Source organism: Chrysochloris asiatica, unplaced genomic scaffold (assembly GCF_000296735.1).
Source record: "Chrysochloris asiatica unplaced genomic scaffold, ChrAsi1.0 scaffold00010, whole genome shotgun sequence".
Lineage (NCBI taxonomy): Eukaryota > Metazoa > Chordata > Mammalia > Afrosoricida > Chrysochloridae > Chrysochloris > Chrysochloris asiatica.
This window is the reverse complement of record NW_006408528.1, coordinates 37434915-37461032: the sequence shown is the minus strand read 5'-3', so window position 1 is coordinate 37461032 and position 26118 is coordinate 37434915. Positions and strand designations below refer to the sequence as shown.

General features: G+C 39.3%; 1 protein-coding gene across 1 annotated transcript in view; it reads left to right on the top strand.

Moving 5' to 3' along the window:
* The window catches only part of PUS7 (pseudouridylate synthase 7 homolog (S. cerevisiae)), a 59839-nt gene that overhangs the window by 7202 nt on the left and 26519 nt on the right, over nucleotides 1-26118 (top strand). Inside the window, exons 5-8 of the mRNA XM_006834379.1 lie at nucleotides 5774-5885; nucleotides 7788-7865; nucleotides 22245-22373; nucleotides 22759-22884. Of these exons, the coding sequence (XP_006834442.1) occupies nucleotides 5774-5885; nucleotides 7788-7865; nucleotides 22245-22373; nucleotides 22759-22884 (445 nt within the window). The remainder of the gene's footprint in view (nucleotides 1-5773; nucleotides 5886-7787; nucleotides 7866-22244; nucleotides 22374-22758; nucleotides 22885-26118) is intronic.

The window sequence follows — 26118 nt, the reverse complement described above, 5'->3', positions numbered from 1 at the left end:
AGCCAAGATTTGTCCAAGATTTGCTGGAGTCACTGTGGTGCCCGAGAAGACGTCTTAGGGATTTGATGTCTGAAGAGCAGAGCGGACAGAGTGGCAATTCAGGGAGAAAGTGGCAGGGCCATTGGTCATTTTGTGTTCTTAAAAGAGAAATGAAAGCTTTCAGATGAGCAAAAAAAGTCCAACACCTATCCCAGAGGTGTCTTTTCAGGAATGTCCCTCTATTGAAACGGCTTCTACTTTCCAACTCTGAGCATCTTCTTCACTAGCACATAAATGAGAAGAGCGTAGAAAACCATCCTTTCACCTGAACCCATCTCATTGTGTACCATTCACTTGGCATTGGTCGATTTTCACTGAATCTCTTTGATATTTATGTTCTGGGCTGCTTTTCACACCATTGTTGTTGTTGTTAAGTGCCATCGAGTCGGGTCCGACCCATAGCTACTCTGTACAGGGTTTCCGAGGGTGTAAATCTTTACGGGAGTGAAAGCCTCATCTTTCTCCCGCGGAGCGGCTGGTAGTTTCGAACCGCTGACCTTAAGGTTCGCAGCCCGATTCGTAACCACTACGCTACCAGAGCTCCATAGACATTTCTATTTGTACATAACCTTAAGAAAAAGTAGGCAGTTTTTCCTGTCAAACCAGCAGTTGAAATTTTAGTTAAAATTATGCACTCCGCATATGTAAGTGCATTTATAAAAGTATGCACTTCTGCACTCTCTTCCCCTACCAGGGAGGGCCCAGTTATTTCCAGGTCTGTTTGTGGAACAAAATTGAGACCGTATAACAAAAACTGGCTCTTACCACAAATGCTTTGTCAGTCTTCTCTTGGTGGTGGTTGTGTGCTGTGGAGTCGGTTCCGACTCACAGCAACCCTGTACAGGGTTTTCGAGGCTGTAGATATTTACGGGAGCAGAATGCCTCATCGTTCTCCTGCAGAACAGCTGGTAGTTTCGAACTGCTGACCTTGAGGTTTGCAACCTGATTTGTAACCACTACGCTACCAGAGCTCCTTTAGTCTTCTCTTAGGTTCATACTGCTGGGACTGAATGAAGTCTTAATTGTTTATACCTGTGGATTTAGTGAACTAAGCACAGAAATCAGGCTTAGTTATGCCTATAAAAATCACCTAGTCAAATCAACAAGTCTGGATAAGGATACTGAAATGAGCAGCTGGGGAGAAGGTGGAGCTCGGAGACCACTTTCTGGTCTCGGTAACAAATGGCAAAAAGAAGAAAGAGATGATGGATCATGGAACTGCTTAGAGACAGAAACTGTTCATCACTTCTCAGTCCAGACTGGGGTAATATATTAATACATGTTTCTTTCATTTCTGGGTTAGATATGAAACATTAGTGTAGCCACTTTCTCAGCCAGGGTTCTGTGAGAGAATGAAGCCCAACAGAAGATGAGTGTTTTCTCAGTTCTCCCGAGGATGGTCTATGACTAGTAACTTTTCTCAAAATCTAGGTTGTATGTGGTATGCACACCAATACTCTGTGGCATTTGGTCTTTATTCTCTCAAGGAGTCAGGTTGGAAAGGGTGTTGTAGCAAGGACACCCATATTGGTCAGCACCGTGTGGCCAGCTGTTGTCTGCACAGGAGTAACAGAGACAAAAAGCCCTGTTCTGCTCAGTGTGGTCATGAGGAGGAAGCAGATTAGAAAAGGCAAAAGCTTTTTTTGCTTGGGTGCTTCTTGGAAGTGATCATTTTTCTCGAGAATATGAGGTTTTGTGATCTCTAGAGAGGAGAGCTGTTTACCCCACATTTCTGTGATTGGTGCTAGACTTGTCTTCATCCGCATTTTTGGTGCGTAAGGACACCATCCACTGCCTGCCTTTCATCCACCTTTTTTCTTTTACTTCAATGAAAATTTCCTTTGAGATTTTTCTAGTGAAATGTAAGTGATGTGAATCGCTAGTTCTGAAATTAGTTTACAATTAGAGGTAGTATACATTCCAAATGCCTCTCAAATCTTTTTAAGACGTTAGTAAACATTGTCTGCCACATGCTGTGTAGAGGCCCTCTGTGGTTCCTAAAATGAATGGCTCCCAGGAGAGATACCTGGACATAGGGGTCCCAAAGAGGATGAGCAGATAGATAAAAGGGAACATAGTAGGTAAAACAGACTAGAATTGTAGAATCCACCAGAAAAGAGAATTTCAGTGACCAGAGTAGTACAGCAAGAAAAGAACGTTGGACATGTCCATCAGTTTGTTGTCGTTGTTATGAAGTGCCATCAAGTCCATTCCGATTTAAAGCAATCCTGCAGAGGGTTTCCAAGGAGCGACTGGTAGGTTTGAACCCACCATCAGTTTAGCAACATGGAAATCATTGGTGGCTTTGCCAGGGCAGTTTGAGTGAAACCAGTTTACACAGTAGGTGGAGATGTAAATGCAGATGCATTTTCAAATCCGGAGTCCCTGGGTGATGCAAATGGTTAATGTGCTCGACTGTTATGCATGCATCCCTTGCCTTCTTTTTGCAGCCAAAGTATTGCTCCATTTATATTCAAGAGGGTTTCTGCACAATTCATGAATCTTCCTGAACTTGGTTTCCCCTTTTATCTGATTTCCATTTCTCCTAGAGCTGGGCTGCCATGGCAAACCATCAGAACATCATTTCCCATTAACCCGGCCTGAGAGTTTTTCACTGACCCATCTCAGAATGTGTCAAAAGACCTCCAAAAGTTATTTTAAATCCACTTGTCTCATAAAGCTAACTATATGCTATTTAGCATCGTTAGGAGAAGTTTTATAAAGTCAAATAACTTGTCCCAAATAAGTTGAGACTCAATTATTCAAAATATTCTCCATCAGCGCATATGCTTACCGATCTATATTTTGAGTGCACCTAGACAGTGAGGACTTGGATCTCTTGTTTGCAGAGGGGATAATTGCCTGCATGCTCAGTGCTTGGACTTGCTAACTCAGGATGCATGCTGTGACTAAAACTCACTCACCTGCCATCGTTTTTCTTCAGACACAGTAGCATCTGGTTTCTCAGTCTTGCAACTTCATTTATTTCTTGCCATTGTAGTTGATTGTGTGAATGTACTGAAGGAGTTGTTGTTGTTAAGTGACACTGAGTCAGTTCTGACTCATAACTACCCTGTGTAGGGTTTCCAAGGAGTAGCTGGTGTGTTTGAACTGCCGACCTTGTGGTTCACAGTCCAGTACAGATCCTACAGTGCCACACCAGTAGCTATGGAAAAGTGTTGCTACGCTTCATCAACTTTAATCACAAGTAGAATTTTAAAGCGTTGTGTTTTAGATATTTAAAAATATACACACAAATAGAGGAGGCAGTATTTTGAAATTATCCTCATGATTATCCAGTCTCTTGTTTTTATTTGATCTCTCCCCTCACTTTTTGTCTTGCTGGAGTGTTTTAAAAGAAATTCTTTCTGCACACTGCATAATTTCACTTATAAATACTTTAGTATATATCTAGCAGGTAAGGAATAAAATCTCACACCTCTGTAACACCCAACAAAAGTAACAATAATTCCTTAATACCTAATACCCCCTCCTCATCTTGTTTTTTCCCCTGGTCATCGCCAAAATAACTTTTACCTACAAATGATTTGTTTAAATAACAATCCAAACAGGGTTAGAGGATTGCATTCAGTAGATACCTCTCTTAAAATCTCTTTTAATCTATATGAATTTTCCACCTTAAAGAACTGTTTTTCATAACAATAGTTATTCAATATTTTTCAAATACAAAATCTTTATAAACTCAATGCAGGAAACACATAAAGCATAGAAAAGCACACAGCAAAATAAAGAATAGTACACATCTCATCGCCATAGAGAATCACAAGTAGCATTATGGTGTGTCCTTTCATATTTAAGAAGGTAAATGTCTAGATGGAGAAGCATTTTGTTTCTAATCTCAAATTGTCTGCTGTCTACAGATCATGTATACAGACAGCGCAGCTTAGAAGATGAAGTCACATGTTCTAGGTGAGGGATTGAGACAGGAAGGCTTGTGTCTGTGGGTGAATTGTCAATGTGTTCATTGTTTGCCTCAGCACCATTCCATTGTTACATGTTTAAATGGCTGTTACCCCATCACATAACTATTAGGTGCTGTAGAACTCCTCAGCATAAACTTACCATGCGATCATTTGCATGTTCACCTCTAAAGCACTATACTATTACATTAAATATTATAAATTAAATATTGCTCTCTTGTGCTCTCTACGCTGTGCATTTGGACAGAGGTCAGAACTGCAACAGGTAAGAGCGGTTGGCGTTTCATGTAGACAAAATGAAAATGCCAATGATGTTTTTCACAAGTGCTAAGTAGAGGCAGTTTTGCTTACCTGGTAGCAAGCTGGAAGGAGAACATAAAATGACATTCATACTCACAGTTTTCTCAGGGTTGTGAGGAATTCACACCAGGAACTAGAGAAATACTTGTGATATTCTCCCTTCCAGGACAGAGACATCTGTCTGTTAGAAGAGGGTCACATTCACATTGATCATGAGGGAAAGCAGTTTGCTCGCACACATTGCCGTGGTAGTTTTTGTAGATGGCTCGTTGGTTCATGTGCTCTTTACATTTAGCTTAAATCCCTAGCCTATGAAGTAGTGCTGCTGTTTGAGAAAGGCAGATGTGTGGGGAATGTCGGCAGGAGGAATGTATGAAGGCTCTGAAATGAAGGAGCCATGAATTTACGCTAAAGGATTGTTTTAAGGACAGAGGTTGAAGGGACTGTATAAAGTATGATAGGGCTTCAGAAAATTCATGGAAAAATAGAATTGAAAAATCATTTTTCCATGAACTTTTTGAAGCCCCCTCATATTTTATTTTTTCAGTTTTTCTTTGGTGGAGTTCCACAAGTCAATTAGACATGTTATTTAAGTAACAACTGCAGTTCAGGGTCACTCAAGACTCTATCATTGTACATTATTTGGGAAGTGCAGTTGTAACTAACATTTTTTCCTATATTGTGGAATTTTCAAAACATTGTTTGGGCAACTTAAATCCAACTCTTAACTATGTCTTTAGTATTTATTTCTATAGCATAGTATAATTGCATTGTTCAGTTAAAAGAAGAGTGTTCAAAATCTATTCTCCAAGACCATGAAATGTCTGTCAGTCTCTAAGAGAGCCGAGCTGTTGAAGTAACATCAGCTCACAGTTAATATTTAACCGGGTTTCATTTTCAAAGTTTCCTTTTCCCAGGGTGACAATCGGGTCTTCAATGGCAGTTGCTCTGACAGGTAGACATTCGTAATCCACATAGTGTTAGCTAAACTTTGACGATGGAAGTGGCCTTTGGACAATCTGCAGATGTCACTGAGGCAGAGTAGATGTGGACACCTGACTGGACATAAAGCATGGCTTGTGGACTCTGATGTCACTGCTGTCTCCCTTTGGACCACATGTGTCCTAGAGAGCTAGTCGTCTCTTCAGCCAGACGCTCATGCTGGGAGCTAACACCACAGGAAAACCAAGCGTCAACTTTGTGTATCTCCTGTTGGAAGATAACTTGTTAGTTTAGGTATTGTTTCACAATAGTTGCATTTCTGCCTTTGATTTTAACTGTGGGAGGATAAGTATTCAATGTAAGTGCCCAGTCCTGGAAAGTTCAGGACCTACAGTCCACACAGCTGTGACCGCTTAACTGGTATTTCCTGTCAGACTAGATCAAACTTCTCACTAGCAGGATGCTGAACCAGAAAATTAGCTCATAGACTTTCATAAGAAAAAGCACAAATAACTTTTATATGGTTACATTTTAATTGTTTTGTTTTTAAGATCCAAGAAAACATTCTTGGCCAAAATCTCGGGGGAATTACTGCCACTTTGTATTATACAAAGAAAACAAAGACACCATGGATGCTATTAATGTATTGTCCAGATACTTACGGTGAGTATCTTGTTCTTGGGCCTGTACAAAATCTAAACACTGCAACTTCTTTTCCTCTTGTCATGCATCTGAAAAAGGAGCAAAATTAGACAGAAGATGCTAGGGCTCTCGGTGTGTGGTATTGCAGGATAAGCATTGGACTGTTAACCTCATGATTGGTGGTTCATACCCTATACAGGGTCACTGTGAGTTGGAACTAACTCGACAGCACTTAACAACAACAAGGCAGTAGATTAACCAGTTATTTTAGCTCCATGCATATTATCAATAATTCAAGATGAATATTTTGTAGGTAAATAGTTCACATACGGTTGAGAGTATCCAATACATCCAGCTGAAAATAAAAATTAACTTTGTGCCAGTAGGCTTGTGCTTTGATTTAGCTACAGAGGTGTACTTTACAAACCTTAGCAGCTCTCGGTTCTTTGAGATGGGCTTGACTGGAAACCTGAAAACCAGTCTGATTTTCTCAGGAATATAGCAGAGAGGTTTTTTCTGAGGGGACAAAGTGCTGAAGATCTTTTATTTTTAATAAAAATGGCTACAGGCATCACAGTGAATATGATATGGAAAATATGCTATGGAAACTTATTTTCCAGTGTATATTAAGCTAAAATCCAACACCAAACCTACTGCCATCAAGTCAGTTCCAACTCATAGTAACCCATGTGGAGTCTTGGTGTGTCACTGTAGGATAGGATAAGCACGGGGCGGCAAGGTCAGTTTGAACCACAGATTCAGTGGTTCAACCTTTCCGGCCTCGCCTCAGAAAACCTATGCAGTGTTGCGATGAATTGGAACCGACTCTACGGCACTCAGCAACAACAACCCATAAAGGATTTCCAACACTAAATCTTTTCAGAAAATAACAGCCTTATCTGTCTCCTTTGGAGCAACTGGTAGGTCTGAACTACCAACTTTGTGGTGAACAGTTCAGTACTTAACCTACAATGCTATCAAGGTTCCTTTATTCAACTGAGGCATGGTGAAATAGTAACCAGTTAAGTAACAGTTGGTTTTCATTGATTCTGTTTACTAGCTCCCTCGGAGAGAGCTCATGTGAACCTGGAAGGATAGATGCAGAGAAATGGACTGTCAGGGAGGGTGCGCCTCTGAGATCTGGAGCTAGGGATTTCTTACGATCTGAAAACTCCTAGTTTTTTTCACTGTTCAGATGGAACAGTCAAGCGTATGAAGTACTTCATAGTAAACTATCCTGCTTACATGTTCTTATCAAAATGATTCAGATCTCTGCAAAGCAAGAGGATACCTGGTGGTACACTGATTAAAGTGCTTGGCTGCAAATCCAAAGGTCTTTGGTTTGAACCCACCAGCCGCTCCTCAGGAAAACAATGTAGCAGTCAGTTCTGTAAAGATTTACAGCTTAAGATGCCCTATAGGGCAGTTCTGTATCCTGTAAGATCTCTGTGAGTTAGAATTGAATCAGGGGTGGTGGATATTTTTGGTTTTATACAAAACAATGGCATATATTAAAGAAAAATTCATACTATTATTAGCTTTCAAAAAATTGAAGATACACATTTTTCTGAAGTGGCATGTTATATGTTTAGAGTAAATTTTTCTTTGATTTCATAGTTTTTTATAATCCAGCAGTCACATATGATCAACAAGAACTGCCCTTTATTGTCACAGGCTCAGTCTTTGAACATCAATTATTTACTAATTGCCACAAATGTGCTAAGAAGGAACTTCTTCAAGTTCAAGAAGGAGCTACTTTTTTAGCTTGCATGTTTGTTTTCCTGGATAAAACGTCTAAACCTTTTTTCTGCATTCTCTTTATCCTATTGTGATTTGTATGTATTTATTTTGAAGCTTAAATAATGAGAAATGAAATTTCCTCTTGGTATGTTACTTCAGATGGGTTTGTTTCTGTCTTCTCAGAGTCAAGCCAAACATATTTTCCTACATGGGAACCAAAGACAAACGAGCTATCACAGTTCAAGAAATTGCTGTTCTCAAGTAAGTAGAGTTTAGATGTTGGGGTCTTTACTGTAAAATGTCTTGCATTGCCTTTTAGAGTTCTCAAATTTACTTTGTGGGGTTTCCCTCTGCTCCCTTTATTTTTTAAGTTTTAAACTTCTTTTCCTTGACTAAATGCTGGAAATTTTAGATTTGTTTGTCATACTGTGGTGACTTGCGTGTTGCTATGATGCTGGAAGCTATGCCATTGGTATGTAAACATCATGGTGGGCGGGCTTCAGCTGAGCTTCCAGACTATGAGGAAGGAGAAGTGGACTACTTCTGAATGTTTAGCAACTGAAAACTTTATGTACAGCAGCAGAACATTGTCAGAGATGAAAATATTATGACTAACACTAGAATATTGTCTGATATAGGGCCAGAAAAAGAGTCCCTCAGGTTTAAATGCACTCAAAATACGACTAGGGAGAGCTGCCTCTTCAAATTACAGCTGACTTTGATGACACAGATGCAGTGAAGCTTCAGGACATTCGTTTGTTGATGGGGCACAACTCAAAATGAGAAACAGCTGCAAACCATTAATAATCAGGATATGGAATGTATGAAGTATGAATCTAGGAAAATTGGAAGTTGTCAAAAATGAAATGGACCACATAAAGATAGGTATCTTAGGTATTAGCTAAATGTACCATTTTGATTCTGACAATCACATGGTTTGCTTTGGGAACAACAAATTCAAGCGGAATGGCACTACATTCATTGTCAAAACAAACATTTCAGAACCTATCTTTGAAGTACAATGCTGTCTGTAATAGGATAATTTACATATGCCTACAAAGAAGACCAATAATACCATTTTTATTCTAATTTACGCACCAACCATTAATGCCAGTGATGATGAAATTGAAAAATTCTATCAACTTCTTCAGTCTAAAGTCAATGAAACATGCACTCAAAATGTATTGATAATTGTTAGAGATTGGAACACAAAGGTCAGAAACAGGGAAGATCAGTAGTTGGAAAATAGGCCTTGGTGATACAAATGATGCTGGAGATGACATGTTAAAATTTTGTGAAACCAATGACTTACTCATTGCAAATACCTTTTTTAAACAACGTAAAAAACAACTTACACACATGGACCTCACCAGATGGAATACACAGGAATCAAACTGGCTACATCTGTAGAAAGAGTCAGTATAAAACCTCAGTATCATCAGCCAAAATAAGACCAACAGTTGAATGAAACAGACCATCAATTGCTCATATAAGTTCAAGCTGAAGCTTAAGTAAATTAACACAAGTCCACGAGAATCAAAATATGACCTTAAATGTTGTTGTTAAATGCCATCAAGTTGGTTCCAATCGTAGCAACCCTGTACAGTTTTCAAGGAGCGACTGGTGAGCTTCAACCACTGATCTTGTGGTTCAAACCAACTTTGCAGTCCATCACATTAATCCACAGCACCACACCGACTTTATACATATCCCACCTGAATTTAGAGACTATCGCAAGAACAGATCTGATATATTAGACGCTAATGACCAGAAAAGCTATAGATGACATCAAGAACCTCATACAGAAAGAAAGCAAAAGGTCATTAAAAAGACAGGAAAGAAAGAAAAGATCAAAATGGTTGTCAAAACAGACTCTGAAACTTACTCTATAGTGTAGAGATGTTAGAGTGAATGGAAGAAATGAGGAAGTCAGAGAGCTGAACAAAACTTTTCAAAGGGTAGCTCGAGAAAACAAAGTCAAGTGTTATAATGAAGTGTGCGAAGTCGTGGAGTTAGAAAACCAAAAGGGAAGAACACGCTTAACATTTCTCAAGTTGAAAGAACTAAAGAAAAAATTCAAGCCTTGACTTGCAATATTGAAGGATTCTGTGGGCAAAATGTTGAGTGATGCAGAAAGCATCAAAAGAACATGAAAGAATATAGAGTCACTGTGCCAAAAAGAAATTATTGATGTTCAACCATTTCAAGAGGTAGCAAATCAAGTAATGGTACTGAAGGAAGACATCCATGCTGCACTGAAGGCATTGGCAAAAAACAAGGCTCCAGGACTTGGCGGAATAAAATTTTCAATTTTCAACAAACTGATGCAGCACTGGAGGTGCTCTTCTCATCTGTGCACAGAAATCTGGAAGATAGCTAGCTGGCCAGCTGACTGGAAAAGATTCATATTTATACCCATTCCAAAGAGAGGTGACCCAATGGAATGAGGAAATCATCCAACAGTATTACTAATATCACATGCAAGTAAAATTTTGCTGAAGCTAATTAAGCAGTGACAGCAACAGTACATTTACAGAAAACTGCCAGAAATTCAAGCCTGATTTAGAATAGGATGTGAAACTAGGAGTATCGTTGGATGTCAGACGGATCTTGGCTGAAGGCAGAGAATACCAGAAAGATGTGTACTTGTGCATTATTGACTATACAAAGAATGGGTATTCCAAAATACTTAACTGTGCTCATGAGGAACCTGTACATAGACCAAGAGGTAGTCGTTCGAACAGAACAAGGGGATACTGAAGGGTTTAAAATCAGGAAAGGTGTACGCCAAGCATTATTCTTTCACCATACTTTCTCAGTCTTTAAGCTAAGCAGATAATTCAAGAAGCTAGATTATATGAAGAAGAGTGTGGCATCAAGATTTGAGAAAGACTCATTAAAAACCGGTGATTCAGATAATACAACCTTGGAAATATAGAGGACTTGAAATAGTAATTGATGAAGATCGAAGACTATAGCCTTCAGTATGGATTGCATCTCAATGTAAATAAAGCAAAAATCCTCACAACTAGACCAATAAATAACATGATAATGGAGATAAATTTGATAAATGGAGAAAAGATTGAAGTTGTCCAAGACTTCATTTTACTTGGATCCACAATCAACACTCATGAAAGTAGCATCCAAGAAATCAAACAATATATTGCACAATGCAAATCTGTTACACAAGACTTCTTTAAAGTGTTGAAGAGCAAAGATATCAGTTTGAGCACTAAGGAGGGCCTGACCCAAGCTGTGATGTTTTCAGTTGCCTCATATGCATGTGAAACTTGGACAAGGGATAAAGAAGACCATAGAAGAATTGATGTTTTTGAGTTATGATGTTGGAGATGAATATTGAAAGTATCGTGAACTGTCAGAAGAACAAACAAATCTGCCTTGAAGAGGTACCCCTGGAATGCTCCTTTAGAAGCCAAAAGGGTAGGATTTAGTTTCTCATACTGTGGACACATATTATCAGGAGGGACCAATCATTGGAGAGAAGGACATCATGTTTGGTGTAGCAGAGGGTCAGTGAAAAAGAGGAAGACCGTCAATAAATTCGATGGATTGGCACGGTGGCAGCAGCAGTGGGTTCAGATGTAACAGCAGCTGTGAGGATGGCACAGGACCAGGCCATGTTTCATTCTGTGGTACATAGGGTTACCGTGAGTCCAAAGTGACTCACCAGTGCCTAACAACAACAGCATCATTAGTTGGCTGAATATTGAGCTGCCGGACAGGTTCATTTTCAGACGTCAATGGTGGCTAACAGCCATAGTCTCTGGGGCTCCGCCAGTTGCTATCTCATCAGTAGGGTGGTCTTTTTGTTTATAATTCTGTTCTACATATTTCTCCCACTCTCTCCAGGACCTTATAATGATCTCTCTCAGAGTAGTTTGTTGGGGTAGCCAGACACCATCTAGCTTTCCTGATGGTTTGTTGAACTAATCGTCCCCATGCACTTTCAACTTAACATCACTTTTCTTTCCTCCAGACAGAGGGAGACCAACATGTGCACCTTAGTACCTCTGCTCTCTCAGCTTATTAGAAAAAAATTTTTCTATTTGTTTTCTTTTTATCTGTATTTTCTCATGTTTTTATAGCAAACATGTATTATTTGTATAATTTTTAAAAGGATACTTATGTTAGAGGGGGCCCTGGTGGCTCAGTGGTTAAGATGCTCAGCTCCTAACCAAAGGTCAGCAATTGGAACCCACCAGTGCCTCTACAGAATAGTGATGTGACAATGGACTGCTGTAAAGAGGTGTAGCCTAGGAAATCCTATGGAGCAGGTCTACTCTGTACTGTAGGGCCATTATCAGTATTGATGGGAGCAGGTCTGGTTTTGGGGTTTGGTTGTGTTAGTGCCAAGAGAATAAGTACTTCTCTCTCTTTTGTCTGTCTTCATTCATTGTTAAATATATTTGTTTGAAATTGAATTAACCAGTAAGCGAGCCCTTTGTTATACGTTGAGAATATATAGATGAAAAACTGCTTTTAAGGCACACACAATTTAATGGGGCAGCCGAGTAAATCAGAAGTTATCACACAGTAATACAAATGCTAAAATAAAGGTATATTTTAGAGATTTTAGTGGGCTTATTACAAAGCATGAGACTCGATGTGAGGAGGGCAGGTCAGGAAACGATTTCACAGAAAATGGGATGCTTGAATTTGATCTAAATCAAGGTTTCTCAACCTATGTACTATCGCCTTGTAGTCCAGACAGTGGTTTTTTGGGGTGGGTGAGCTGTCTTGTTCATTGTAGAGTGTCTAGTAGTATCCTTGGCCTCTGTCCACAAGTACCAGTAACATCCTTCTAATTGTGACAACCACAAATGTCTCCACATATTGCCACATGTCACCAAGACAACAAACATTACCTCTGGTTGAAACCACTGGTCTAGATTTTAGAAGAATCTTAGGAGCTTCCTGGGGCTGGGTATAGTATAGGGTTGTTTGTTCCAAACCAAGAGAACAGTTTATGAAAAGACATTAGAAAGGAATTGGGGAGCACAGCATATGTGGTACTTTAGTTTGGTGGGAGCATACAAGAAATAAGACTTGGTGGGTAGGCAGGATCTTAATATTGAAGGGCCTAGTAGGTCGTGTTTAGGAGCTTGGGTTTAATGTTAAGCTAGATGGAGGGGTGTATGTAGAGGCTAGATTAGGGATTGTGGGTGGAGCAGATGGATAGGACTGGACACCTGGATACTGGGCTACTGCCATAGTTTGAGAGCATTAACAGTCACAGTGAATCCCACCAATCACAGTGAAGGTAAATGGGAAGGGTGAATTCATTAACTAGCTAGATTCGGACAAACCTAGGCTTTCATTGTCATGCTGGCAGGGAGGGAGGAAGGAAATTTTGAGGTTGATGTATATGTTCATAATCTTGAAAGTAGTTATGGCTTCAAGGGTGTGTACATACATCAAAATGTATGCATTTAAATATGTGCAGTTCGCCGTGTCATTGGTACTATAATAAAAAATTGTGTTAACCATCTCAACGCCCTCATCTTTTCATAAAGGACCCATAGTCTCCTACAGTCTTGGTTGCATGCTAATGGGCTGTTTCAGTCCTTTCCTTCTTTGACCTCAGGACAAGGACATGATGCTGTAGTAAAATATCTTGTCCCTGTCACTTTCACTGACTGCAGACGTTAGTGTTTTGAAAGACAGCAGAAGGAGGTACATGTAAATAATGGTATTCCTACTGAGTAGCCTTTTTCTTTCCTTTTCTTCCTGTGACACCTAAGATGTCGTGGCATCTGCTGAAAGTAAGAGGACATGAATGGGAAAGGGAACTTGAAAAAGTGAAAGTTTGAAATAATCTCTGTGTGTAACAGGCCAGTGCGCTGACCAGAACCTCAGAGTGGGCTGGGGATAGGGAGGACAGAGGGTGGTTTGAGGGCTCAGAGTTCCTGAATTTTGTGAGTTCAGAATACAAAACTTTCTTGCGTTCTATGTAAAATGTGCGGAGTCCTGGTTTGTCGCTGGGGTTAATGCGCTGGACTGCAAAGTCAGTTTGAATGGCAAGGTCGGTGGCTCAAACTCACCAGCTGTTCACTGGAAACCCTATGCAAGGTTGCTGTGAGTTGGAATCGACTCGATGGCACTTCACAACAACAACATGTAAAATGTCACTGTACATCATTCCTATGAATTCTTGCTGGCTCTGTCTTTTTAACACAGATGAAACTAGGTAGAAAGTGAAAGTTCTGCTGTAATTTATTATGTTGTTCATAGCTTGATATTTTGTTGTTTGTTTTTTGTGGGGTACTGTTTTTCATTTTGAACTATAATTTCATATAAAATTACTTTCTTGTGAACAGTAAGTAATGTGCCTCTTTCCTTGTCAATATGTAGAAATCTATTATCTTACCCTTTTTAGTGATTGCCAGATATAGGGACGCATCCTAACTGATCAACTCTTACTCTTAATTTAAAATTTTCGATACTATTTTCCAGTTCTTGCTATTTATAAGCAGTTTCAGGGCAGGCATCTCTGTGGCTCTAAATCTTGGCACGTACCTGTGCTAACCACTAAGCTCAGCCTAGCAGTAGAATTCATGAGTTAAAGTGAGTGTGAATTCTTTTGACAGTAAAGCTGAGTCACCCTGCAGAAAGGTGATACTAATTTATCATCTGTATTCTCGTTCCCCTGAGTCCTCCTTAGGACAGTTTGTGGTTAGTGATGGTTAAGTGTCACCGAGTCAGTACCGACTGTCTAGGGTTTCCGATGAGCTTGAACCGTTGACCTTGTGGTTAGCTTATCTTAGAGCATTACACATGGGCAGTATTATGATTAAAAAGAAAAAGAAGAAATAATTATTAATTCAAGGGTCAAAGGATAGTATCTCATTGCTTTATTTTGTGTTTTATGATGTGAAATCTTTGAATCTTGGAAGACTGAAGACAGTTCTTTTTCTTCCTGGTCAGCCAGCAGGTGTCAACGCCTGCACGTGATGCTCTTCTGCCCTCACAGCCCTTTGCTGCTCTTACCGTCTCCTGTTGACTCGGTGCACCTCCATGCTGGCCTGCTGCACACATAATACTTATCTTATGGATGCAGGCTGCTCCCTGGTTTGCTTGTTGGAGACATGGGGCTGGGCCGATTGGCCTTTCCCGTGAGAACTGGTGAACAGGTTAAGCCCAGTTGGCCTTGCAGAGATTTTAATTATTGCTGAATGGGTCAGTCCTGGGGATAAACAACATTTCTTTTTTGCTTCATGTAACTGTAAAGTCACCAGGTGATTTTAACAGGACCTCAAGCAGGAACAGTCTCATTGAGAATGGTGTGTTTCTTTTCCTGCCCGTTGCTGCCAATTGCCTTACTGAGCCTGGGCCAGTATTTCTCTGGCGTTGCTAATAGAGGCTTTTTGTGCAGCATGCTGCTCGGGTAGCTGCACAATTGTCTTGAGATACTCATTTTAACGAATTATTCACCAAGTTTGGCGTTAGTTTACAACAACGGAGTTTGAATCCAGAATCATCAAAATTAAAACTACATGTGAATAGCATCAGGAGTATATTGTCACCATCATTCTCTCTGTTCTCGGTGAGCACGCACACCAACAAGAACTGAGACTAGCTCTTGCTTTTTTCTGTGCCAGTGGGACTCAAATAAAGGTCTAGCCTGTATTTAAGAACAGCTAGTAGAATGTTTGTTGTTGTTAAGTGCCGTCGAGTCAGTTCCGGCCCTGTATAGGGTCTCCAAAGGAGCCCTGGTAGTGTAGTGGTTATGAATCAGGCTGCAAACCGCAAGGTCAACAGTTTGAAACTACCAACTGTTCCACGGGATAAGGATGAGGCTTTCTGCTCTCGAAAAGATTTACAGCCTCAGAAATCCTGTACAGGGTCGCTATGAGTCGGAACCGACTCCACGGCACATAACCAACCAACCATAGGGTCTCCAAGGAGCAACTGGTAAGCTTGAACTGCCGACCTTGCAGTTTAACCCAACTTTGCAGTCCAGCGCATTAGCCCACAGTGCCATACCAGGTGTTTTGATATCTGCCATTCACATGGGAGAACCTTAAAAGCAAGCTAAGTGAAAAAAACTAGGTTCACAAAGGCCACATAATGTGCAATTCCATTGACAGAGAATCTCCGACGTATACACATTTGAGTTACGATCAACAGTACTGTCAACTGTCTGGGGGTTTTTTTGCACATTTTACCATTAGTAACGCACTACATACAGTATTGCAGCGTGTAATTTGCTGGTGTTTTCATTCTCAGCTGTACCGTTTCCAACCCTCGAACACAAATAAATGTTGGCTTTATAAAGACGCTGATAATAAAAGGCAATAATAATAATGAAAACTTTTTAAAAAAAACTTTTTTGACAAGGTATTCAAATAACACCAAAACTGACTTAAGACAGAGTTGTTGTAAGTCAGGACTGCTTGTATATGAAATGTTCAGAACAGGCAAAGCCAGGGAGACAGGAAGTAGATTCATGATTTCTGGGAGCTGACAGCAAGAAGGAATGGGGAATGACTGATGAGTGGGTATAGGAATTCTTTTGGGGGCAATGGAAATGTTCTGGAATTCGGTAGTAGTGACAGTTGCGCAATTTTATGAATCTGTTAAAAACCACTGAATTGTATAATTCAGAATGGTGAATTTTGTCTCAATTAAAAAGGAGGAGAAAAAAAGCCGAGTAGTAGGTTTCTCTGTGGAACTACCAGACAGCAGTCTCCAGAATACTGTAGGCAGCCAAATTGCCTATTTGACTCTTTTTGTTCCAGACTCTTCATTCTTCTTTTGGTTTCTATAGCAATGGTGACCAAAGAGGAATTCTGCTCTTCCTGTTTGTCACTCTGTTCATATTGATCCTGTGTTTTCTGGATTCTATGGGATCGGATTCCTGGATTAATTTATGCCTGATGGTTCTACCATTGTCCCCGCAGATCTGAACAAGGTGTGTTGGTGTCCTTTTTCTCCTGGATCTGCTGCTGTTCAGTCCGACTATGGACTCTCCGTGTTCTGTACTGTTTGTCTTGTCCTAGACTATGATTGGTCCTTTGATTGGGCGGGGGATGGAAGAGAAATGGAGTACAAGCTTTGCCATTTCCTTGCTTCTCGGTCTTTTTCCATGTTTTTATGTTAATTAATAGAGAAATAGTTGAGTTCAGGAAACACATAGACAGATAGATAGCACATAAAGGAATTGATTGAATGTCTTCAGGATGTGTATGGGGAAATTTTTAGCAAAGAGAATCCCATAAGAACAGATGGTAAGTTGGCATTGTACAAGTGAATTGTAAACAATTTACTTCACTCAGAAAAGTAGCATATTTGTAATTAGAAAGTAAGACCAAATTTCTCCAATCAACTTTTCGTGTAATGTTGGGAATTCACAGGCCTACCAAGAAGTGGGACACACTTCTCTGGGGCTATTTCCATGATTAGCTATTCTTCTAGGTCTTTGAGGGTAGTTTGGGGCAGAACTTGGCCTTGATGCAGTCTCAATGCCAGGAGCCACATCCAGACGCTCCAAATGTGTGGATTCTGAAGAGCTGAAGTGTGACTCCTGAGAACACGAGCCATCAGAAGAGCTCAGGACCGACACTGAAAATGCTGACAGAGCCTAGAGTACTAAAGAGGGAAGGATATTCTTCAGCACAGTCAAGAACACACACCCTTAGCTCCAGTAGTTCTCATAATAGATGTATTTTCAAAGGAAATCTGAATTCAGAAATCATTAAAACCATTTATGCACAAGAGTCAGTGGATTAATGAGCTAGACTGCAAAGTCAGTTTGAACTACAAGGTTGGTGGTTCAAGCTCACCAGTTGCTCCTTGGAAAGCCTCTACAGGGTTGCTATGGGTCAAAACCTACTCGACGGCACTTAACAACAACAATTTATGCACATATTATTTGTAATTCTGAAAATAATTCAGCTGACCCAAATAGGCACATCTTAAATAAAATGAATGGTTAAAATAGGAATTCTATTTGATGATATAGTATTTTGCCATAAAAAATTTATTTTTAATAAAAATAAACTTTCTATTAATATAGGGGTAGATGAATGACAATATATAAATCTGAAATGAAAAGCCAGTATCTGCCTCAATGGTAAAATGCCACAAGTATTGCATTTAGAGTCAGGAACATGTTAAAGTTTACTATACAGTTATCACTGCTGCTGTCTAATTTCTGGGTGTATTAGCTAGTGCAAGTTGTTGTTAAGTGCCGTCAAGTCGGTTCCAACCCATAGCGACCCTGTATAGGGTTTCCGAGGAGCAGCTGGTGAGCTTGAACCACCGACCTCGCAGTTCAAACAGCTTTGCAGTCCAGTGCATTAACCCACAGCGCCACACCAGGACTCCCGTATAATATTAATAATATGAGGTCTAAAATTTAGAGAAGCAGTAAAATTACTTGTTTGTTTGTTTTTTTAAATAAGGTTTTCTATTCAGGGAGTTGATTGAAAGTTATACAAGATAAGAAAATGAATAAGATAATGGGCTATTAGAATGGAATGGAGGTCATGTGTGATCTCTTCTGGCTTCACAAGGAGAAAGAATCAAATTCTCGAGGCTTAGTCTATGAAGCTAAAGTCAGACATGCCAACCCCCTCTGACCTTGTCTATCAATTCTGGTACCACATCCCTCTCTGGGGGACTTTATTTCTCTGCCGAGTTCAAGAGTACATTTCATAGCTACACAGAACTCAACAGAAAATTCGCAAAAAATGGGGTTTATTAGGAAAGTTAACAGATTACAACTCGGGATCAGTAGTTCAAAACACAAGTTTTGTTCAGAACATCTTCTCAGCCATTTCTGAAGACAGGCCTCTCTCTGGTTCTTGGCCTTTGCCCTGCTTAGGCAATGTTACCAAGTACCTTGATTGCTGCTGATAAATGCCCAAAGCGCATTCCACTCTGGCATAAGTCTACACCCAGCTTTCCTCGTTTGTGTCTGTGAAGCCCACCACTCTTGTCTCCTGCTCTGACTCTTGGTTCTGCTGTTGCTGCTCTCCTGACATCACAGCTTTCTCTCTCCTGGATCGCGGAGGTTTAGCCCACAGGGATATTGGAATCCAAAGGATGTGCTCCACTCTGGTTTTTCTTTCTTGATGATAGTGAGATTGACCCTTCTGCTTCTAAGATGGTTCATTTTACACTTAGCACTATGGTAAAATTGACCATTCTCCACGTAAGAATTCTCAAGTTTTTACAAGCACAATTAGTCCTGTTAACAATCACTCACAACTAAATCATGTAATCCTGCCAGCATCTTGCCCACCTTCAGGAAAAGAAGAAACACACCCAGTCTGCATGGTCCCACCCATTTGTTTTGTTGAGTTACAAAGACTATGGCTAGAAGAATCATATTAAGTAATTCACTGCACTGCGGTGGCTAATTATGAAATGAATATATAAAAATTAATGTGCAAACAATAACCAGCTAAATTATAAAATGGGGAAAAAGTAGTCTTTTAAGCTAAGGGGGGAAAAAGGTAACAAATGTAGGAATGCAGATTTTTAAAAAAAATGTTTTTAAGATTTCTGTGAAGGAAACTATGAAGTGCTATTAAAAGACATACATGACTTGAATAAAATAATAAAACTGGTTCTTAGGTATACATTAAAGTTATCTTTTCTAACTGAATATGCTTATGCATTAATATTGGTACTCATGATGCTAATGAAAATACCAATAGAATTTTTTAAATCAAGCTAATAATCATAAAGTTAGTGTGAAAAAGTTAAGGTGCAAAAAAAAAAAAAAAATTGTTTTTTTAAGCCATCAAGTCAATTCACTCAGTATGGGCTTCTGAGACTAAATCTTTGTGTAAACTTATCTTTCCTCTGCAGAGTAGCTAGTGGATTTGAACTGCCAACCTTGCAGTTAGCAGTTTAATACTTAAAACTATCTATAAAAGCTCTGAAAAAGATGATCCAGAAAGTAGGGTTAGCTCTCACAGAGATGAAACATCATAGAAAAAAATAGAGCATGTATATCAGTTTGACAGTTAACACATGAATAGAGTTATAATTTTAGATCCAAATATATGCTTAAGGATTTAGTGTGTATTTAAAGTAACATTTGAAATCAACAGAGAAAGAAGCAGTGTCAATAAATATTGTTGAGATAACTTAAGTAGACATCTACTATGAAAAATAAATTCCAAGTAGATTAAAGATTTAATTATGAATTAAACATGAAAAAGTACTATACTTAAACTTGTGATTTTTCTTTTCTTTTTTGTCTAATTCTGAGTAGGGATGTTTTTTCTAAGTATAAACCAAACACCAGAGCTTTTTTTTTTTTTTTTAAATTAAAAAAAGATGGAAGCACTGATGAATTAACTAGAAATTTATTCAGGAGTCAAACACTGGGAAACAGAACAGTCATCCGATTCAAAATGTCACTCCATAGATTATTATAAACAATCATAACTTGTCATCTTTGATTAGATAGTGAACAGAAGGAATGGAAACTTAAAAGCAGCTAAATAATAATATTGGGATAATTGGGTAATTAAACCACTTGAACTGCTATTAGGCAGTGGTGTTGAATAAATACCGGGAGCCTAGTGGCACAATGGTTAACTGCTTGGGTTTGGACCACCAATTTTGCACTTAGCAGTCCAGTGTGTATCTTACAGTGCCATGTCAGGATTCCTTTCTCAATATTAGTATTTTGAAATTCTTCAAAAGAAACCTGGTGGGGAGGGAGTTTTTCTAAATATTATAAAGTCGAACTCAGACTGGAAGAAAATATTTGCAAAATGTAGAGCGTGGTAGTGGTGTTTGTGCTGTCAAGTCAGTGCTGACTCGTAGCGACACTCTACAGAGTTGCTGAGGCAGTAAATCTTTACAGGAGCAGAAAGCTACCTGTTTCTCCCACGGAGCGGCTGGTAGATTCCAACTGCTGACCTTGCAGTTAGCCCAATGCTGGGAGCGGTTGAGAGTAGAGAACAGCTTCTATTTGCCGCTTGACACAGTTCCGGCAAATAGTGGAGTCATCTTGCAAAACAGATGGCTCTCAGAAGTTGCTTTCTACCTTCTCTTTAGAGTAATCTTAATTTTACTTGTAAAAATATATAATATGGCAATATTCACAGCCTTTCACTATGAATTCTGCAAACCTTAGGAAAATTAGCTTATCAACAATTGCTTTCAGCTTTGGTGGGATAGAAAGGAATGTTGGGAAACATGATTAGACAAACTAGACAATGCCTGGCTACCACTACCAACCCATCTGGCCAGGGACATGATAGAAAGGCCTGGATTTGTTGTTAAGTGCCATCACGTTGGTTGCAACCCATAGCAACCCTGTGTAAGGTTTTCAAGGAGCAACTGATGAGTTAATCCAACACATTAACCTACAGCACCACACCAGGACTTCAAGGTCCTGGATAGAATTGGAGAGTAATGTAGAACAAAATTCATTTGTGTAAAAGACCAGATCACTGGACTGATCTGAGACTGGAAGAACCCATGAGACTTGCCCTTGCGACAGCCTTTGAACTTGGAACTGAAGCAAGCTGCGCCTGGAAGTCACCAACTATTGAGACCAGATGGTCATTTACCCAGAAACAAAGACAAAGGCAAGGAGGGGAAGGAAAGCCAGGTCAATAGAAACTGAACAAGCAGAATGGAGATAATGAGAAGGCTGACACACTGTGCAAATGGTAACCAATAGCACAGAACAGTTTGTATAAACATTGTCAAATGGGAACCTAATTTGTAGTGTAAAGACCTAAAACATAGTAAATCCTTTTTAAATTGTTTGTTAACATTCTTTATGCTTTATTCTCTGCCACCATCTCTTTTCTCATTACCCCCTCCTCAAAAGTGGCAAGTACTTTGGAGAATATTTTAGTCATTGTGTTTATTTGTCCTGGGGTGGCATTGTGGGTTCATGCGCTGCACTACAAGATCGGTTTGAACCACAAGGATGGCATTTCAAGCTCACCATCCACTCCCAGGAAACCCTATACAGGGTCCATGTGAGTTGAAACCAATTCAGTGGCACTCAACAACAGGAGTCCTGGTGTGGCTCTGTGGGTTAATGGGGTAGACTGCAAGGTGGGTTTGAACCACAAGGTCAGCAGGTCTTTGGAACAACAATAACATATAAATAACAAAGCAGCCCTTATAGGAGCAGCTGGTGAGCTTGAACCACTGACCTTGCAGTTCAAATAGTTTTGCAGTCTGGTGCATTAACCCACAGCGCCATACCAGGCACTTCCAAGTGGTGGTTTATGGGCTGCTAACTGCAAGGTCAGAAGTTTGAAGCCACCAGCTGTTCAGAGTGAGGAAAATGAGACTTTCAGCTCCCAAAAGATTTTACAGCCTGGGAAACCCTCCACAGTCAGAACTGACTTGACAGCAGCAGCATGTAAATAACAAGAGACTTTGAGAATATCAAGTACATTCCCAGGTACTTCATTGGGATCTGAGCCAGTTTTCTTCAATTATATGGGAAGAGCAGAGAAGAGGGCAATCAAAACTGCCCACCCCAGCCCCCTGCTGTGATGTGAATCATTTTTTGATGATGATAGCTTTGGCTTAGTTTTGTTTCAAGCTGTCATTTTCTGTTGTAAGTTGTCCAAGATTGTTTCAGGCACTATTTCTGTACTTTGACCTGTTGTTTTGTTTTGTTTTTAGAATAACTGCTCAGAGACTTGCCCACTTGAACAAGTGTTTGATGAACTTTAAACTCGGGAATTTCAGCTATCAGAAGAACCCTTTGAAATTGGGAGAACTTCAAGGAAATCACTTTACTGTTGTTCTCAGGTAAAGAATAATGGGATAGAAAATGCCCAGTGAGGGTCTTGCTGGGTTATCTTGATTTTATTCATAAAACAGTTGTTAAAAAGGTCCAAGTTAACTGGTACTAGCAGCTAGGGAAGACACAGGGGTCCTGATAGGACTGGGAAAGCAAATACTTGTGTAGTTTTTGTACTGATACCTCCACCCCTCTGAAAACATAATATAACCTTTGTAAAGATCCACCTACCTCAAATTTCACGTGGAAGAGACAGTCTTCTGGAGACCGAATGAAATCTGTGGGGGCGGGGAGGGAAGAGAAGGGACGCCAGGTCACTAGGCCTTTATGATGCATATCCCTGAATTGTTTGCCTAGGCATTTTTTCTTACTGCATTATTTGGGCCTCTGCAGAAATATAACAGGAACTGATGAGCAAGTACAACAAGCGATGCACTCTCTCAAGGAGATTGGATTTATTAACTACTACGGAATGCAGAGATTTGGAACTACAGCTGTCCCTACATACCAAGTTGGAAGGTTTATATTTAATTTCTTAACTTTTATCGAAATAGGCTCTCTTAGGAAAAAGAAGCAGGTTTTGATTTTTACTATTTCTATATGCCCTTATACATTGGCTAAATGAACAAATTTTCCTCTTCTATTCAGATGGATAGCCAACTGGTCCAGATTTCTTTAAATTTTTTGTTCTGGGTTAAGATAATATACAATATAAAAATGTGGGGGTTGCAAAGGATACAGCCTGAAAACCAAGTTTTCTGTACATACTAATAGGCCATTTAGAGGTTCCTTTCCTTTTTCTTTCTAACAGATAAATCTTGGTTCACAATAAAGCTGTTATCATCCTATGAATTCCAAATTTGATCTGTAAGAATAATTACATGAAAATAGCCAAATCTTAACCTGAACAACAAAAAGAAATAAAAGGTATTCAGATTGGCAAATAAGAAATAAAATATCTCTTCACATATAATATGATCTTATGCATAGAAATCCCAAAGAATCCATAAGAAAACTTCTAGAGCTAATAGAAGAATTCAGCAAAATTGAAGTGTACAAAGTCAATAAACAAAAGTCAGTTGGGTGTTTATATGTAAGAAATGAGGCTTCTGAAAGGAAAATTAGGGTAATAATTCCATTTACAATAGCATCTAAGAGAATAAAATATCTTAAGAATAAATCTAACCAGGGACATAAAGGTCTTATATGATGAAAACTATAGAATACTGCTGAAAGAGATTAAAGAAGACTTAAATAAATGGAAAGGTGTTCCCTGTTCATAGATTAGAAAACTTAATATTGTTAAGATGTTAATGCTACCCAAAGTAATATTTAAATTCAATGTAATCTTGTTCAGAATTTCAGCAACCTTCATTGCACAAATTGAACAATAGACAAATATACTAGTGAAGTAGAAGTGAAAGGCCAGAAATAAAACCACACATCTATGGTCAATTGATTTTTGACAAGGGTACTAAGTTCTTGAAGGAGCTCTGGTAGCGTAGTGGTTATGAGTCGGGCTGCTAATCGCAAGGTCAGCAGTTCAAAACTACCAGCTGTTCCATGGGAGAAAGTTGGAAGCTTTTTGCTCCTGTAAAGACTTATAGACTCAGAAACCTCATGCAGGGTCGCTATGAGTCGGAACCGACTCCACAGCACATAACCATCAACACCATTAAGTCCCTGATGGGGAAAGAGAGTATCTTCATAAATGTATTGTCTAATGTAATAGAGTCGGAACCGACTCCACGGCACTTAACAACAACAACAACAACAACAATGTAATAGCAAGAGCACAAAGAGCAAAATGAAAAGAATACCAAAAAAAGGGAAAGGACAAGTTACCAACTGGGAGAATATCTTCAGAAACCATATGTCCAATAAAAATCTAATTAACCAAAATACATATTAAATGTTGACAACTGAACAACAACAAAGATAAAAAGCCCAATCATAAAATAGGCAAAGGACCTGAATAGCCATTGCACCAAAGAGGACATACAGATAGCCAGCAAACAGGTGGAAAGATGCTCAGTGCCATCATCCATCAGAGTGATGCAAATCAAAGCCGCCTTGAGGTACCACTTCACTCCCATAAGAATGGCCAAGACAAAAAACAGAAAACAACAGATGTTTGTGAGAGCCCTTAATCCATTGCTGGCAGGAATGCAAAATGGTGTAGCCACCATGGAAAATAGTGTGGCAGTTCCTAAAAAAAAACTGTAAGAGAACTACCATAAGGCACAACAGTTCCACCCCTAAGTATATACCCAAAGACTTGAAAGCAGAGATTCAAAAAGACGCCTGTACACCAGTGTGCACTGCAGCCCTATTCACAAGTGGCAAAAATAGAAAACATCAATGCCCATCAGTAGACCTATGGATTAGTAATATATACAGTGGAACCGTACTCAGCCAGTAGGAGAAATGAAGTCTTGCTACATGTCATCTTGAAAGACATTATGCTGAGCAAAATAAACCAATCACAAAAGGACAAATATTATATGATGTCACTTACATGATGAGACCAAAAGCAAGTTTTTTAATGGTTACCAGAGGCAGAAGGTAGGGGGAAAAGGGGTCAGTGGTGATGAAAAAGTCACACTGATTAAAAAGTAGGGTTGAACCCTGATGTGGCTTTGTAGTATGGACCGATAACCACTAGGTTAGCAGCTCACACCTACCAACTTCTCTCAGAAATGATATACAGGGTCCTTATGAGTTGGAGGTGATTTGACGGCACACAACAACAACAGAGGTAGGGTTGCACAGCCAATTATTATAATTACTGTAAATAAGTTGTATACTTGTAGAAAACTGAACTGGTAAAAGTTTTGTGATAGATACATATTTATGATAACAAAAGAGGCTTAATCCTGCGATTTTGTACTTGGTTTAGAGGTTTAGGGTCACTGTTTCATGGGACATCTCAGTTAATTGGCCCAATAACTTGCTTTTGTTCTGCTAGGATAGTTCATTGCATAGTGCATGGGTTCTTAAAAGCTTGCATGTCATCCAAAGCAAAACAATTGGTGTCTGTTACCTGGAGCAACAGAGGAAGAAGGAGAGTCAGGAATAGGATGAGCATGTGAACTATATGGATAATTGCTTCCATGAACAACTGCCTCCTTTGCCATGCAACTAGAGGTAAATGGTGCCCAGCTACCATTACTGACCATTTTGATCAAAGCTTCTATAGAAGAATCTTGATTAAAAGCAGCAGGAGGTGAGGAATTCAGAACAGCATTTCAGATGCTCTTGTTCTTTAGAGTTTCTGGAGGCTTGGAGGGTAGATGAACCCCTGAAACTATTGCCCTGAGATAATCTGTAAACTTTAAACCAAAAATATCCCGCGAAGTCTTAAAACCAAACACTTGTTTAGCTTAACTAGTAAAAAAGGTATGCCTTTAGCATTAAGTTCTTTTAAAAACTATCCAAATGGGAAACTTAGGATAATGAGTTTATGTAAATGAGGGAAAAACAGCTCAGAAAATGAAGGAAGAATGGTTGCAATGGCGTTATGAAAAGGTTTGAAATATTGTGAGAATTAACCAGAATGTGACAGAGACACAAAGTGAGCATGTGCAGTTGGAAAAATGGCAGTGATAGATTTGCTTGACATAGAGTGGCCCCAAATCTTCAATTAAAAAAAAAAATGCACTACCTTTTAAGATCAATAAAATGACATACGATAAAACAAGGTTTACCTGTACTAGGTTTGAAGGCTTCGGATTATAGGCTTTTTTTTTTTTT